Below are 16,370 nucleotides of genomic sequence, written 5' to 3' on the forward strand. Positions count from 1 at the left end.
TATCTTCAAGTTATTATACCTTTTCATGTATAGTACCAGAATCTTATATACTTCAATTTTCTGTAGCCAGATCAGCTTCATTGAAGAAATTATCTTCTGGATGCTCCTGGGATATATTTTTAGTGGATGGGTAAACTGGCTTTACATGATAATTACACATTAGTATTCCTAACTCCACATACTTTTGGAATCTTTACAAAATATGAAGAAATTTCTGGCATTTAAACTTTAGTGTAGGCCACCTTTGTGTCCAGTTTCAGTCAACCAACCAAGCAAACTGCAGAACCATTCTAACTGAGCTCAAACATTAAAGCCAGAAGCAATTCATGGTCAGCCCATATTGTTAAATTTGCCTGATCCAAATTTTTGTTCCTTCCACCATAATCCCACAAATGTTTCCCACGATTCTGTTTATATAAGCAATATATATAAAAAATAAATACTTCATGACTACACTGGGTTTAACCAAAGAATGCAAAGTAAGTTAAATTTCGTCTAATTTTCTAAGCAGTGTAATTCACCATTGTATTAGACTGCTTTGGCTGTCATAACAAAATACCACAGAGTGGGTGTTTGAAAAAACAGAAATTCATTTTCTCACAGTTCCAGAGGCAAGAAGTCCACAGTCAAGTTTACTGTAGATTTGGTTTCTGGTCAGGACTCTTCCCGGCTTGCAGACATCTAGCTGCCTCCTCACCATGCCCTCGCAAGGCATTTCTGCAGTTCCTCTGCACAAAGAAAGAGTTCTCTGGTGTCTCTTCCAATAAGGACACTGAACTCACTGGGATCAGAGCCCCACCCTTAGGACCTCATTTAACTTTAGTTACCGCCTTAGATGTCCCACCTCCAAATATAGCCACACTGGGTGTTAGGGCTTCTACATGTGAATCTGAGGGGACACAAACATTCAGTCCAGAATATTCCACCCCTACCCCGCCAAATTTATGACCTTTTTGCATGCAAAATACATTCCAACAACCCTCAAAGTCTTAACTCATCCCAGCATCAACTCTGAAGTCTATATAGTCCAAGTCTCATCTAAATCATATATGGGTGAGCCTTCAGGTGCAATTTACCCTGAGGCAAAATTTCTCTCTAGCCGTGAACCTGTAAAATTAGAGAAGTTACTCACTTCCAAAATACAATGGTAGGACAGACATTCCCATTCCAAGAGAGAGAAATTAGGAGGAAGAAAGGGGTATGGGTCCCTCAAAAACGCAAAACCTAGCAAAGCAAATTCCACTCGATCTTAAGAATAATCACCTTTGGTTACTTATCTTTGGTTACGTCCGGCTGCCAGGCATTGTAGGTCACGTTGTAGGTGGGAATCATAACACTCTTGCAACTTTATATTCAAACCAGCAATTTTACATTCTGCATTCCACTAGAATGTAAAGCTCCGCCAAGGGTATTTTTGCGTGCATTTCTGGCTTTTGTATCCCTAGCATGCAGAACAGTGTTTGCCACATAGTAGGCATTTTATAAACATCCGCATGAATGAACGAATAATCCCTTTAATTGGAAGGCGCTCTAAGCCTGGTTGTGTAACTGGGGAGCGGGCTCTGCACTGGGAGCTCATGAGTTTAATCAGTTGGGCTGCAGTACTGAACAAAACCACTTTTCTCAAAACTTTTTTTTTTTTTTAAGATTTAAAAAAATTTTTAAGTGCAATCTACCCCCCCAACCACCCCAAGATCAAGAGTCACACGCTCGATGACTGAGCCAGCCAGGGGCCCTACAGAGCTTTTGATTTAAGGTATTTTTCATCTTTAGGGANAGAAAAGCTTGCCGCGTCTTTGATTCCTCCCACCACGGAGGAGAGAACCACGGGAGAGCCACGCTTCTCTAGTAGCTGTGCCACTTGTTGACCCCCATCAGCCTTGTGCCCCGTTTTCACCCACACAAATCATACCAAGAGCTTTATAATCCTGTTTGCCCACTCTCTGAGCAATGCCTTTTTCAGCGGTTCTCTAAAATCTAGCCTGGCCGCAAATGCCGCTTTCTCCACACAGCTCCCTCCCGCCAGCATTCTTAGGATACTAGCCTGTTCCCCTCCAACTGTTGCTCAGGCTCGGCTCGAACTCCCTCCCTGGTGAACTTCAGCGCGGGCCGCGCCCACTTAGCTTCTCCCTATCCTCTAAATGAGTCTCTTAAAGTCCGCGACCATCTCGGCCGGTCTCCTGAGGAGATATGTGGGCAGGCCTGATGCACCGCCCCTGGTGAATGTTACAAATTCGCGGCCCAGTGGCTAAAGTGGCCTAGAAATAAAGTGAAATAAAGCGTTTCCAATAGCTTCTCACCGTCTAGTGCCTTCCCGCGAAAGGCGCAGAGAGGACGCCCGCCTCAGGGCAGTATGTGGGGAAACCCCTCCCGGCGAACGGCCTGGAGCCGGCGCTGCAATATGACGTCACAGGCCGAGCCTAGCGCCAGATTCCGGGTCTCTGGAACAACGCGCGTTGGCCCTCGTCGGCCGCCGTCTAAGGCGCCTCTGAGGGTCTGTCAGTCGCTGAGGTGGGACGCGCGGACTGTAGACACTGAGGCAAAGTGTTGGGGGAAGTAGTATGGTGATTGTCTCCAGCGGTGAAGATCGAGGCTATCTCTAGGTCAGTGTCGGTTCTGGGAGCGTTTCGCGGCCAGGGAGAGCGCGTTGGGTTTGTGGGTGGTTTTTTTTTTTTTTTTGTCCCGGAGCGGGTTGGGGTAGGTGTTGGGGGAAGCTAGTGGGAATTCTCGCTAGGGGGTTGTGTTGGAGGATCACTGGGCGTTCCCTGTGGAGGGAGAGCTTGTGAGGTTCCGTGTTAGGACGAGAACTTGGGGGAGAGTAGCGGTTTGGAGTGTCTGGTTAGGGGAAGCGGGAGTCGTGTCGGTGTTGGGGACAGCGTTTGGGGAGTTCTGTTGTTGATGCTTACCACATCCTTACTTTTAAAGATGGGGTTTCCGGCCTCTTGCGCCGATGTTTACTGTATATTCTTGCAGAAAATATGTTTTCATTTTTACTTCCGACCCATGTAATGACATGCTCGAATTCCTAAATAGTCCAGAAAATAATTCTTGTTAAATTTTAGTGTATTTCAATTTTAATGTTGGGATCATTGTGTAGGTACTGGTATAATTTTATACATTTTGAATCTGCTGTCCTGCCAGCTGTTTCTATATTATAACTCTTTGGAAGTTTTCGTCTTTCTTTTCTTTTGTTTTAAACTATTGCAGTTATGTTCTATCGCGTGGATGCTTTAATTTGGGTAAAACTGATGTGGGGATAGGTCCAATACTTTCAGGAACATGTGATGGATTTCCTTTAACACAAGTGTTTTGTTTCCTTGACCAGCTGTGGTGGTGAAAACACTTCCAGATGTTTTTTAGACAATCTGTTTATGTTTATTCCTAAATAGTTTATACTGTTGTTGTCATCGTACATGGTGTGTGTTTTATTCCCCCCCTTATGACCACTCCCACTCCCTCTTTTTTCGTTTCTTCTAATTTTATATAATGCACAAAAGCAAAAAATTAAAAGATATACTTATTTTGTCCCCTCAGAATACTAACGTTACTGCCACTAGCTTATACATTGATTCCTTTATATTTTCTAGTTGAGTATTTTTGTTACCTGCAAGTATTTTGGCCAGGTGGCAAGTGTATGAACTGTGAAGTAAGAAGAACCTGCTTCTGCCTCTGACTTGGGTAGGTTAATGTCTGAGTCAGTTTATTTGTGAAAAAAGCTGTCATAATTCCTACTTCATAGAGTTTTTATGAAGATTAAATTAGCAAATGTTCTTCAAGTACAAAGTGTGGTGCTGGCACTTAGTATAGTCTGAATAAATGGTAACTATAATTTATCAAGTTTTTATTCCTCTTTCTCCAAGATTTTTCCCCCCAGCTTTATTGAGATACAATTGACATATAACATTCTGTAAGTTTAAGGTGTCAATGTGTTGATATAATACACTTATATATTGCAAAATAATTACTACCACAGGTTAGCTAACACCTGCATCATGTCACATAATTACCATTTCTTTTATGTGGTGAAAACATTTAAGATCTACTGTCTTAGCAGCTTTCAGTTATATAATACAGTCTCAACAGTAATCAGCATGCTGTACAATGCAGCTCCTCAAATAACTTAAAAATTACTTTCATTTATATTTTTCTTCTCTCTCTTTATTTAATATTTGATTTATAGATTACTAGATTTCCCAGTGTCTTATATTCCTGGAAGAAACCATACTTGTCCATAGTGATTTGTTCTTTTAATATGTGGCTGGGTTCCATTTGCTAATTTTATTTAGTATTTTTGCATCTAGAAATAAAAAGATGTCTTGGATTTGCTTCAGAATAATCCAGTGGTGAAGGGAGATGAGTGGTAGTGTAGATAATACAAAATTAGGTTTGAGTTGATAATTTTTGAAGGCATATAATGGATGTGAGGAATTTGATTATACTATCCTTTCTTTCTTTCAAAAAGTGGATGTGTGGGCAGGGGCAGAGGGAGAGAGAATCTCAAGCAGGCTCCACACCCAGCAAGGAGCCCGATGTGGGGCTCAATCCCATGACCCTGAGATCATGACCTGAGCCGAAATCAGGAGTTGGATGCTTAACCTACTGAGCCACCCAAGCACCCCTCCTCTTTCTTTGTACATAGGGTTTTACTATACTGTTTCTTCTTCTTTGGCTTGAACTTTTTCATAATAAAATTAAAATTTTTTTGCTTCTACATTTATAAGTGAAACTGATCTGTCCTTTTTTTTAAAGAGTATTTTTCAAGTATAACACTAAAAATGAAAAAATAGGATATTGTAGCACCCTAGGAGCCCCATCTCATCCTAATCTCCTCCCTTCTCTCCAGAGGTAATTATTATCCTAGAAACATCATATTAAATTTGCCTGGCTGTTAACTTTATACAAATGGAGGGGCGCCTGGGTGGCTTCAGTCTGTTAAGCGTCCAATTCTTGATTTCAACTTAGGTCATGATCTCAGGGTCCTGGGATCGAGCCCAGTATTGCTGGGTTCCCTGCTCAGCCGGGAGTCTGCTTCTCCCTCTCCCTCTGCTGCTTCTCCTGCTTGTGCTCTCTCTCTCTGTCTCTCTCTCAAATAAATAAAATATTAAAAAAAAAAACTTTATACAAGTGGAATCATAGGGTACATGTCCTTTTCTATCTAGCTTCTTTTGTTCAATATTTTGTTGTGAAATTCATTTACGTTGTTGCATATAGCAGTAGTTCATTTTTTCCCATTGCTCTGTGGTATTCTTTGGTGTGATTATTTATGCATTCCACTATTAATAGACATTTTGCTTGTTACTGGCTTGTGTCTATTATAAATAATGCTGATACGAACATTTTTGTACATGCATTTTGATGCATGAAAGTTCTGTTGGGTATATACTTAGTAGAATTCCTAAAGTGTAGGGTATGCGAGGTACAAGGAGAAAGGACAAATGCCCAGTCATAATGGGAGGTTCTTAGCATACCTCACTCAGTAACAGAGAACAAGGAGACAAAAAGCTAGAAGGCTGTAGTTTAACAGCGATCAGCAAAGTTTCTGTAAAGAGCAGTGAGAGAGTAAATATTTTAGGCTCTGCAGGGCAGATAGTCCTGCACCTTTTCATCTCTGCCCTAGTAAGATGAAAGTAGCCTAGAGAATACATAAATAGGTATGGCTGTGTTGCAGGAAAACATTATTTACAAAAACAGGTCACCAGCCCACTATACTGCCAACCCCTGAAGAATTAGGATAACTTGATTAACAAACTTGACCAGTGTAAAACACTCCACCCAATGATTTTTTTCAAATGCACATGGAACAGTTATAAAAAATTTAGCATATGGTGGGCCATAAAGCCAGTCTAAACAAATTTCAAAGGATTGAAATGATACAGAATACTTTCTCCAACTACAGTGGAATTAAACTTATAAAGCAATACCAAAATGATAACTAGAAAATCTCCCATTTTTTGGTAAGCATACCATGCACATCTAAGTAATTCATGATTCAAAAAAAATTACAGTGGAAATGTTCTGAATTGCATTTTAATAATCCTACATGTCAACTTTTGTTGAATTCAACTGAAGCAATCAGTGGAGGGAATTTAGACATGTATTAGAAATGCATGTATTCGGGCACCTGGGTGGCTCAGTCGTTAAGCGTCTGCCTTCGGCTCAGGGCATGATCCCAGTGTTGTGGGATCGGGCCTCACATCAGGCTCCTCTGCTGGGAGCCTGCTTCTTCCTCTCCCACTCCCCCTGCTTGTGTTCCCTCTCTCACTGGCTGTCTCTCTCTCTGTCAAATAAATAAATAAAATCTTAAAAAAAAAAAGAAATGCATGTATTAGAGGGGTGCCTGGGTGGCTCAGTCATTTACACACACACACACACACACACACACACACACACGCAATGGAATATTATTCAGCCATAAGAAAGAAGGAAACCTTGCCATTTGCAACAACATGGATGGACCTTGCATTATGCTAAGTGAAATAAATCAGAGAAAGACAAATACTGTATGATCTCACTTATATATAGGGAATCTTAAAAAATGAAACAAAATGAAAAAACCAAATTCATAGATCTAGTGAACAGATTGGTGGTTGCTAGAGGCTGGGGTGTGGGGGTAGGTGAAATGGGTGAAAGGGTCAAAAGACATAAACTTCCAGTTATAGAATAAATAAGTCATAGGGATGTAATGTAGAGAATGGTGACTGTAATTACGAATACCATATTGCATATTTGAAATTTTATAACTGTATGGTGACAAATGTTGACTTATTATGGTGACCATTTCATAATGTATACAGATATTGAATTGTTACATTGTACACCTGAAAGTAGCATATGTCAATTATACCAAAAATAGTAATAATACGGACAGATAGTATTTATATATGTAAAGGACTATTATCATTTTTCATGTGTCATTTTCATGTCAGTTTCAACCACTGACTAAACTTTTTTTAGCACAGTTGACACACAATGTTACATTAGTTTCAGTTGTGCAACTTTGTGCTATTTGAGGAGTTTTGTACATTACTATGTTCATCATAACTTCTTTTTTACTCTTGTCCATTTCAATTACTTGAGTTTGCTGGGTCTACAGTAATACTGTGCAAATGTTGTTAATTTCTCTTCTTTTCTTTCATATTGATCACTGCTATTTGATTCTTCTAACGATGTGGTAAGACCAGTGATGAATGAGCATGGTGGGACTTAGTCCTTTCCATGCTTCATAGGAATGCTTCCAGCATCTCACTGGCTCTCCATTGGGCATGTAAAGTGGTGTGTTTTTGTTTGTTTTTTGCTTTGGTTTTGTTTTCCTTTAGATGTTTTTCCTTTTTTCCTCTTATCTTTTGGAAAGAAAGACCACGTGATTTCCAACTAACATGTCAATTACAAGTCCCAACTCCATTCCTTCCTCTTCATCCCCAGAAGTAACCTCTAGCTTGAAATTTTACATTATAATAATTTTTGGACTTTAAGTGTGTCTCTACAAACAATATATATTCTATTTCTGTGTGCATTTAAGAAGTTTATGCAAATGGTGTTATACTTGATATATCCTTTTACAAGAGATTTATAGGATTTTATTTTGTTCTTGTTTTATCAGCAAGCTGTTTTTTTCTCCCAACACTATTGACATCAAATGTGTGGGAGTTTGTCCCCACACCAGCCAATTCTCCCAACTCCCTGGACACCAACTGGGTGTCCTAAAATTCAACTCAGTTTTGTTGCAAACTACCAGGAATTCATGCAGATCCCACAGATTAAAGGCTCAGTTTTGCAAGACTGACCACATTTCAGATACCAGTCACAATTCCCAGGTTGCTACTTGTACTTCTGACCAACTGGCTATAAATAAGGGGTTTCAGGGATTTGGTGGCTCAGTCAGTCAGGCATCTGACTCTTGATTTTGGCTCAGGTCATGATCTCAGGGTGGTGAGATCGAGCCCCACACTGGGCTCTGCAGTCAGCTGGGAGTCTGCTTGAGAGTCTCTCTCTTCCTCTTCCTTTGCCCCTCCCCTGTTCTCTCTCTCTCAAATAAGTAAGTCTTTTAAAAAAGTAAATCAGGGGTTTCTACACCCCCCCCCGCCAAGTTCAGTAATTTGCTAGAACAGCTCACAGACTCAGGAAGATACTTTACTTACTATTACCAGTTTATTATAAGAGATACAAATGGACAGCCAGACAAAGAGGTACATCAGGTGAGGTCCAGAAGGGTCCTGAGCACAGAAGCTTCTGCCCGTATGGAGCTGGGGTACACCACCCTCTTGGCACCTCAAAGCATTCAACTCAGAAGCTCCCCAAACCGTGTAATTTAGGAGATTTTGTTGATTATATAGGCACGATTATATGGCCCACTGATGATTAAATTCAATCTCCAGCCCTTCTCCATTTCCTAGAGGTTCCAGGGGGTGAGGCTGAAAGTTCCAACCCTTAATCATGCTTTGGTCTTTCTGGGGACCACCCCCTATCCTGAAGCTGTCTGTGGACCCCCAGCTACCAATAATCTCATTGGCATAGCAGAACTACTCTTGTCACTCCAAAGATTACAAGGATTTTGGGAGCTGTGTGCCAGAAACCTGGGGCAAACACCAAATATCTATTTCCCAGTGTACCGTAATGAGTCTAAGGAAGTAGCCACTCCACTCCTAGGCTATAATAGGCTCGTAACAAAAGGAATACTGAATTTTATGAGCTACTTTTTCAATGTCAATTTAGACTTTTCTCTTCTAACCTATTAATTTATTTTACTGGCTACTCTTGGCTGCCAACCTGACATCCATGCCCCTTTTGTTAAGAAAATCGCTATTTTATTTAGACAGCCATCCATCTGGGAACTTGACCTTAACCTCAGTTCAGTAGGAAATGCAGACTAGTCCTACAAATCAGGGTAGTTCCATTGCCATTTTCAGTTTCATTGCTATGTTCCAGGCATGAACATTTGATGCAGCTCTGATCTGTTAAGTGTGAGGGAAAGTCTGCCAAGGAGCTTTTGGGAAGTGGTTGAGTCCTTGATCTCCAATCCTAGAGATCTCAGTTGTAAACTCATTCGTGTCTAACTTCTTCCTACCTCTCTCCTGCCCATATGGAGGTCTACATTTGAGTTGTATACCATTCTTTTTAGGCTGGCACTGCAGGGAGACTTAGCTGAAGGGCCAAGACTGGGACAAAGCTGGACATGGGAGTGGTAGGTATCCTTGTTCACTGTGTTTACCAGTTGGCCAGAGAATGGGTCAGAGACGAGCTCTCTGGGTATGGAGGATTCCGGAGAGCTAGAAAGTCTTTGAGAATAATTTGCTGCCTTGCAGGGTGAAGCAAAATTCAAATTGACTTCATAGTGTTGGTGTCCTCAGAGTGTGAGTTTCTAGCATGCCTCCAGGGCTTGGCCCTTGGGGAGACTGATCTCTGACCTGTGCTGCTGAGGCAAGGATGGGTCAGCCTTTGCATTCTGGCTTGTGTGGAAGGAGCTGGCTCGGTGTGCATAGCAAATATTGTAAGTACTGGTTCCAGGGGTTCTGTTTTTGCAATTATGACCATATGGCCATTCCAAGTATGATGTGGTAGGGAGTAAAGTTATTTTTTTTTTTTAAGATTTTATTTATTTCTTAAAGAGAACACAAGTGGGGGGGAGGGGAAGAGCAGAGGGAGAAGCAGACTCCCCACTGAGCAGGGAGTCCAACAGTGCTGGGCTCGATTCCAGGACCCTGAGATCATGACCTGGGTTGAAATCAAGAGTCAGACACTAACTGACTGAGCCACCCAGGTGCCCCAGGGAGTAAAATTATTAAAGTACATGAGAAAGAAAAAAAATTGTATTGTGAGGCTGTTGGTAAAGGAATCTATAATAATGGAGAGAGGCAGATGTGGATTCAGATTCCCACATTGCTGCTTAGGGAGGATGTTACCATGGACAGCACACTTCACCTGATCAAGCCTCAGCTTACTTATATTTAAAATGGAGACCATGCTTACGTTATAGTAGTATTGAGGATTAAATAAGACTATGCTCATGATTTTTACAGTCCCTTGGTCTTCAGATGGGATAATTGCTCCAGTGCAATAAACAAAAATTTTAGGAATGTGTGGGCACAGGTGGTTTTAAGGCAGTTTCCAGAGCCACCACTTGTATTCATTATCTTTCCTAAAACTGATCTGTGTGAAGACTTGGCAACAGACAAAATCATGAGCTGGGTTTCTTTTTTTTTTTTTTTTTTATTCAACAGAGACAGAGACAGCCAGCGAGAGAGGGAACACAAGCAGGGGGAGTGGGAGAGGAAGAAGCAGGCTCATAGCGGAGGAGCCTGATGGGGGGCTCGATCCCACAACGCTGGGATCACGCCCTGAGCCGAAGGCAGACGCTCAACCGCTGTGCCACCCAGGCACCCCATGAGCTGGGTTTCTTTCCCATCTTTTTCACATCCATTCTAGTCCAACTTTGCCCCAAAAAGTGGGGGGGCATTCCTCTCGCCCATCCCGTGTCTTCCTGTTGAGCATGGCCCCATGATATAAAGCTTCCCTGGTGTTAAAGAGAGGAAATGTTGGGGCCCTTGTTAGAGTGAGTCTGCACGGCGAGAGAAAGCTGGGGTCCCAGGTACATGTCCTCTTACAGATGAATTTGCTCTTGAATCCACAGGTTCTAGTCTACAGAACAAGACATTATCAGTACTGGAAGAAGGAGGAGGTCCCAGTCTTGGGAGGTCATCATTTCTGGCAGCAGCCTGACCTGAGATATCTGACCATAACTTCCAGGCAGGCCCAGAGCAGACAGAAGACAAAGCATACCCTGCAGTTGCTAGCCCTCTCTTTTTAGAACAGGAAAACATGACCACAGCCCGGGTAAGGCTTATTTTACCTATTCTGTCCTTTGTTTCCCAGTGGATTTGTGGAAGCTTCTAAAACACAGTCTGATAAAATGAGACAGTGTATGTTGATAAAGATCAGGATCTGTAGGAAAATAAGTTTAGGCTATAATCTTAAAATCTGGGCAAGTTAGGAAGCAAGATATATGGGTCATAGGATTCATACAAAGCCCTTAAGGATGGAACTGAGGTAAATGACTGTGTAAGATCTTGTGGGCTGCCTTAGCTTTGAATTTGTGTCTCATTTCTTAGCAGCTGTAATAACAAGAAAAACATGAGAAGTTACATGATTTGAGGTGTCTGTGAGGAGAAAGCAAACCAATTCTTCAGGGAAAGTAATTTCATTGCTCTTAGTGTTTAAGAAATTTCTTTTCCTAGCTCTTCACAGAGATTTTGTGGTTAGACAGTGTTCTCAATATTAGTCATGTAATAAAGGCATAGGATGTTTCCTTTGGCTTTTTCTCATTGTGTTCCTCACAGTAAGCTAAGGGGATAATGCCAAAGCAGAACGTGATTGGACAAAATTCTTCAAAAGCAGTGCACCTGGACGATAGAAGCTTCTGGCAGTCCCTACTTTACCTAGGAATAAAGCCTAAATTATTTAATAAAATGAATGTGCTAAAGCATCTTGACCTTTGAGTGGTCCTCCATGAAGAAGAATTCTGTCATATGGCAGAAGACACCTGAAAGTTCCACTCTTTGATAACAGCTTGGAGGACAGATAGTGGCAGTGCTCCCTTTATACCACAGGTTCAGAGAATGAAGGCAGTCAATTATTCTTGGTCTGGCATTGGTATTTTTAATTACTTAAATGATGCATGGTTACATTTGCATGTAAAAGATTCAAACAAAAAGAAGTATTTACACCAAAAGAGAATATCTATCCCCTTTCACCTCTTCCTGCCCAACCCAAGAGGTAATAGATGTTAGTAGTTTGGGTCTTCAGTCAATCTCTTTGTGTAATTGACAAGTGGTAGAAAATATTTATACATATTTTTATATGCATAAATATATGTACTTATACATATATAATTGTACATATTATTAAGATTTTTTCACATGTCTGGGATCATATTATATATACAACTTGGGGACTTCACTTTTTTTTATTTAAGAGAGTGCCTTGAAGATCATTGGCATCAATAGGTTTACATCTACCAAATTGGTTTATTTTTATTTTTTTTTTATTTTTAAGTAATCTCTATACATAACGTGGGGCTTGAACTTATAACCGTGAGATCAAGAGTCGCATGCTCTACCGACTGAGCCAGCCAGGTGCCCCACTACCAAATTGATTTTAATGTTCATGTAGTATATTATAGCATGGAGGTACTGCAATATATCCTCGACTGCTTTTTTTTTTTTTTTTTTTAAGGTTTTCCATTTTATTTTTTAGGGAGAGAGAGCGCACGTGCACTCATGCACTCAAGGGGTGGGGAGGAGCAGAGGGAGAGGAAGAGAGAATCTTAAGCAGACTCCATGTCCAGTGCGGAGCCTGGCACAGGGCTTAATCTCACGACCCTGAGATCATGACCTGAGCTGAAATCAAGAGTCAGACTTAACCAACTGAGTCACCCAGGCACTCCCTTGTCTGCTTTTGATGAACATGTAGATATGGATAGTTTTTCACTGTTATAAACAAATAATGAACATTCTTCCTCCACATTGTTTTGTCTCTGCAAATATTTTTTTTCAAATATTATCTTAGTACTCTTTTAGGCTAAGAAAACCAATCCATAGAATTCCATGGTGGTGGCGTCTGAATGTTTGTGTCCCCACAAAATTCATATGTTGGAATCTTAACCCTCAAAGATGATGTGTTAGGAGGTAGGGCCTTTGGACCAGGAAGGGGGCCCTCACCAGAATGCAACCATGCTGGCTCCTTGATCTGGGACTTGCCAGCTTCCACAACTGTGAGAAATAAATTTCTGTTTTTGTGGGCTACCCAGTGTCTGGTATTTTGTTATAGGAACCCGAGTGGACTAAGACACACGGTCCTGTGGTATGTGAAATACTCAGAGTGTGCATAACTTATCATGAGAAAATGATGAGAACGTGTTCCTGTCCCTCTTTTCTGCATCAGCTGTTCCGCCTTAGACTGCATTGGCATTTGTTGTTACAGGCATCGTTGTCATTTGAGGACGTGGCTGTGGGCTTCTCCTGGGAGGAGTGGCAGTTACTGGCTCCGTCTCAGAAGGATCTATACCGGGATGTGATGTTGGAGAACTATAGGAATCTGGTGTCAGTGGGTGAGGACAGCATCACAATCCATGGCCTTTTCTTTCTCATTCAATAAAATCGGTATTGTCCCTGAAATACCTCCTGGTTTGGACTAACACATTGTGGGGGATAGACTTTTATTCCCTTCTTTGGCACTAGAGTGTATATGCTCTCCCTTCCCCAGGAAAAGGCTTTTGCTTTACCGAAGTACAAATGACGTACAGACCTTCTCAGTTTTCATAGATTCCCCAAGCTTAAATACTTGGTGCCAAGTTTTCAATGATTTCCCATTTTACAGGTTATCAGGCTAGCAAACTAGATTCACTCTTCCAGTCGGAGCAAGGAGGACCACCGTGGACGGTAGAGGGAGCAGCTCAGAGTCAAACCTGTCCAGGTGAGTGAGTGAAAACCAAGAAGACGGGGAGAAAGGACACTAAAATTCCAGTCGGTCAGTGAAAGGTTAACACTTTGGAAGTGTTGTGTGGAGAACTTTTCTTACACCAGTTGGTGACACAGAAATCTGAGCAACTCCTTCCTGTATCTCTCTTCTTTATTAGGGCTGTTGTTTGCCTGCTATTAAAGGATGAGGTCTTCCTTTTTTTCTCATTTCTAGATCTGATTACAGTCTTGGCTCATCTAGGATCCAGATTTCTTACCTGGTTCCCTCCTGCCCCACTTGTGCACGTCTTCTCCCTTTCCTTTTCTGCAGCGTTCCCACCTCCTGTTCCCCACTGACTTGTTCCCATACAGATGGCTTTGCACTTGGCACAGTTCTCATCTTCTGCACATCCTTGCCCCTTTCGAAAGGGCTGAAATCCCTCCCTGACAACCCACCTCACCTGAGGTCATCTGAAAACTACACGTACCTTGTCTCTGAGGGTACCTCTATCTACTTATTCAGCCTCTGCTTCCCCAACTTCCATGTTCTGTGTTTTTTGGTGTTTTGTTTTTTTTTTTTAATCTTCTGCTTGATTCTCATATTAAAAGTTTCATTCTCAAGGCCTAAGCTCTCTGTTCTCTGCGGGAGAGTCCCAAATTGACCTCTTCTACTAATGTCTAATCTGCAGTGTAATCCCCTGTATGTTGCCAGCCTCCACGGCAGCTGCCCTTTGATGTCCTCCTTCCTGTCTGCAAAAGCAGAGTCCTCCTTTCTCCCAGATTATGTCTTCACCGTGATAGAGTGTATTCATATATATTTGAGGAGTTAAGCTCTCTGTACTCTGACGGTTATTCCCAAGTTGACATCTCCCCTTCTGTAGTCTGATCGGACCTCTAAGTCTGTATTTTGCCAGCACTGAGGATAATTATCCTGTGAGGTCCTCTTGCCTTCAGCTGTGGTGTTGGAACCTGAGATCATTTCTCCTCCTGGTGAATACTTTTACTCCTAGTGCATTTTACTTAGGTTCTGCTGTGCTGCTGTATGAGTTAGGTGCTTGGTCACCTGTGAGTTACCTTGAATTTTCTGTATTCTTTCTTTCTTTTTTTTTTTTTTTTTTAAGATTTTATTTATTTATTTTGACAGAGTTTAAAGAAAATAATTTCAAGAGAGGGAACACAAGCAGGGGGAGTGGGAGAGGAAGAAGCAGGCTCATAGCTCAGGTCATGATCGAGCCCCACATCAGGCTCCCTGCTCAGTGGGAAGTCTGCTTCTCCCTCTCCCACTCCCCCTGCTTGTGTTCCCTTTCCTGCTGTCTCTCTCTGTGTCAAATAAATAAAATCTTTTAAAAAAAATTCTAGATGGACATCTGTGTGTCTGGATATATTGGACTGGGTGAGGTTGTATCATTTTTACATAGAAAATTGAAGTGTTGACTACAGTATTACTCTAAGTAGGTGATTGGTGTTTTATATAAATTCAGTTTTGGTGTGCAGGTGGAATGAAAGGGGAAAGGTTTAGTAACGAGGCAGTTGTTGAATATTTTACCTCAGTAATCTTGGGATGAGATGCTGTAGGTCCTACATTCTGATTTTCCAATTCCAGTCCTTTGTTATGAAAACCCACACTGTTTATGTTTGATCAGCATTTGTTTGATGTCTCTGGATGTGATTTTCATATTCTCTTTGCCTGTCCCTCTCCCAAAACTCTTAAGACTTGGAATCCATGAACTTCTTGACCTGGGCCTTCCTCTTTCTCTGTCCATTCTTCCTACATTATCTTATCTGGTTCTCTGTAGTCAAAATATTTGAGTACTGTTTATATACTCATGACTTAAAATGTTATCTGAAGGGGCACCTGAGGGATTGAGTTGATTAAGCATCTGACTCTTGATCTCAGCTCAGGTCTTGATCTCAGGGTTGTGAATTCAAGGCCTTCATTGGGCTTCAGGCCCACTTAAAAAAAAAAATTATCTGAAGTCTAGAACTTTCTCCACACTCATAGATCTAACTGGATACTTCATATTTGTTCTTTTTTTTTTTTTTTAAGATTTTATTTATTTATTGGACAGAGATAGAGACAGCCAGCGAGAGAGGGAACACAAGCAGGGGGAGTGGGAGAGGAAGAAGCAGGCTCATAGCAGAGGAGCCTGACGTGGGGCTCGATCCCATAACGCCAGGATCACGCCCTGAGCCGAAGGCAGACGCTTAACTGCTGTGCCACCCAGGCCCCCCTTCATATTTGTTCTTGAATGTATATATTATCTCAGACCTGATGTGTCCGTCAAAATGGAGCACTTGATTCCCCACAAATGCCAAACCTCTCTCCCTAATTGTCCTCATCTTATCAAATGGCACCAGCAGCTACACAGATGCGTAAGCCACATATCGAAAACCTATCCTTGATTCCCTTTTCTTCCTCTAGCATTCATTCTTACAGTGAGCCTTATCTTTTCCTCCTGTCATTGTCTTCCTTTCTCTGTACTGTGTCCTTGTTCTTGTACATTTCTCCATCTGCATGGTGGTCAGTCACTCTGATGCTGCTGTTACCTCTTGCCTGAACTCTGCTGTAGCCTCTTGTGTATTCTCTCAACAACTTCATCTCTCCAGTTCATTCTTCATATAGCAGTTGTGTGATTATTGGTATTTTGGGAAATACTAATTCAGAATGGGTTGTATTCCTTCCAAAAAATGTTCAGTGGCTTATGGCCATTGCTCTTAGCATAAAACCTAATTTCTAACAAAGTCTTCCTATGTCATCTGTATGGTCTCAGTTCTTCCTCCCTTTTCATTTTTTTTTTTTTCTAAGATTTTATTTATTTATTCGACAGAGATAGAGACAGCCAGCGAGAGAGGGAACACAAGCAGGGGGAGTGGGAGAGGAAGAAGCAGGCTCCTAGCGGAAGAGCCTGATGTGGGGCT

The 16,370-nt window shown here is 41.6% G+C and overlaps 2 protein-coding genes across 7 annotated transcripts in view; one reads left to right on the forward strand and one right to left on the reverse strand.

Annotated features, from left to right (window-relative positions):
• Positions 1 to 2,435, reverse strand: part of ZNF613 (zinc finger protein 613) — a 54,803-nt gene extending 52,368 nt beyond the window's left edge. The window contains exons 1-2 of the mRNA XM_040632929.1: positions 2,301 to 2,435; positions 602 to 728 (exon numbers count right to left, since the gene is read on the reverse strand). The gene's annotated coding sequence lies outside the window, so the exon portion shown is untranslated. The remainder of the gene's footprint in view (positions 1 to 601; positions 729 to 2,300) is intronic.
• Positions 2,436 to 2,457: 22 nt separating this feature from the next.
• ZNF577 (zinc finger protein 577) overlaps positions 2,458 to 16,370 on the forward strand; it is an 18,289-nt gene continuing 4,376 nt past the window's right edge. The window contains exons 1-7 of one of the 6 annotated variants that reach the window (XM_008684760.2): positions 2,458 to 2,603; positions 3,588 to 3,678; positions 9,119 to 9,181; positions 9,303 to 9,487; positions 10,628 to 10,830; positions 12,976 to 13,102; positions 13,372 to 13,467. In XM_008684760.2, coding sequence (XP_008682982.2) covers positions 10,816 to 10,830; positions 12,976 to 13,102; positions 13,372 to 13,467 — 238 coding nt within the window. In that variant the 5' untranslated portion in view covers positions 2,458 to 2,603; positions 3,588 to 3,678; positions 9,119 to 9,181; positions 9,303 to 9,487; positions 10,628 to 10,815. The remainder of the gene's footprint in view (positions 2,604 to 3,587; positions 3,679 to 9,118; positions 9,182 to 9,302; positions 9,488 to 10,627; positions 10,831 to 12,975; positions 13,103 to 13,371; positions 13,468 to 16,370) is intronic. The other 5 variants (XM_008684758.2, XM_008684759.2, XM_008684762.2 and 2 more) reach the window with 5 other exon arrangements.

Source organism: Ursus maritimus, unplaced genomic scaffold (assembly GCF_017311325.1).
Source record: "Ursus maritimus isolate PB19 unplaced genomic scaffold, ASM1731132v1 scaffold_19, whole genome shotgun sequence".
NCBI lineage: Eukaryota > Metazoa > Chordata > Mammalia > Carnivora > Ursidae > Ursus > Ursus maritimus.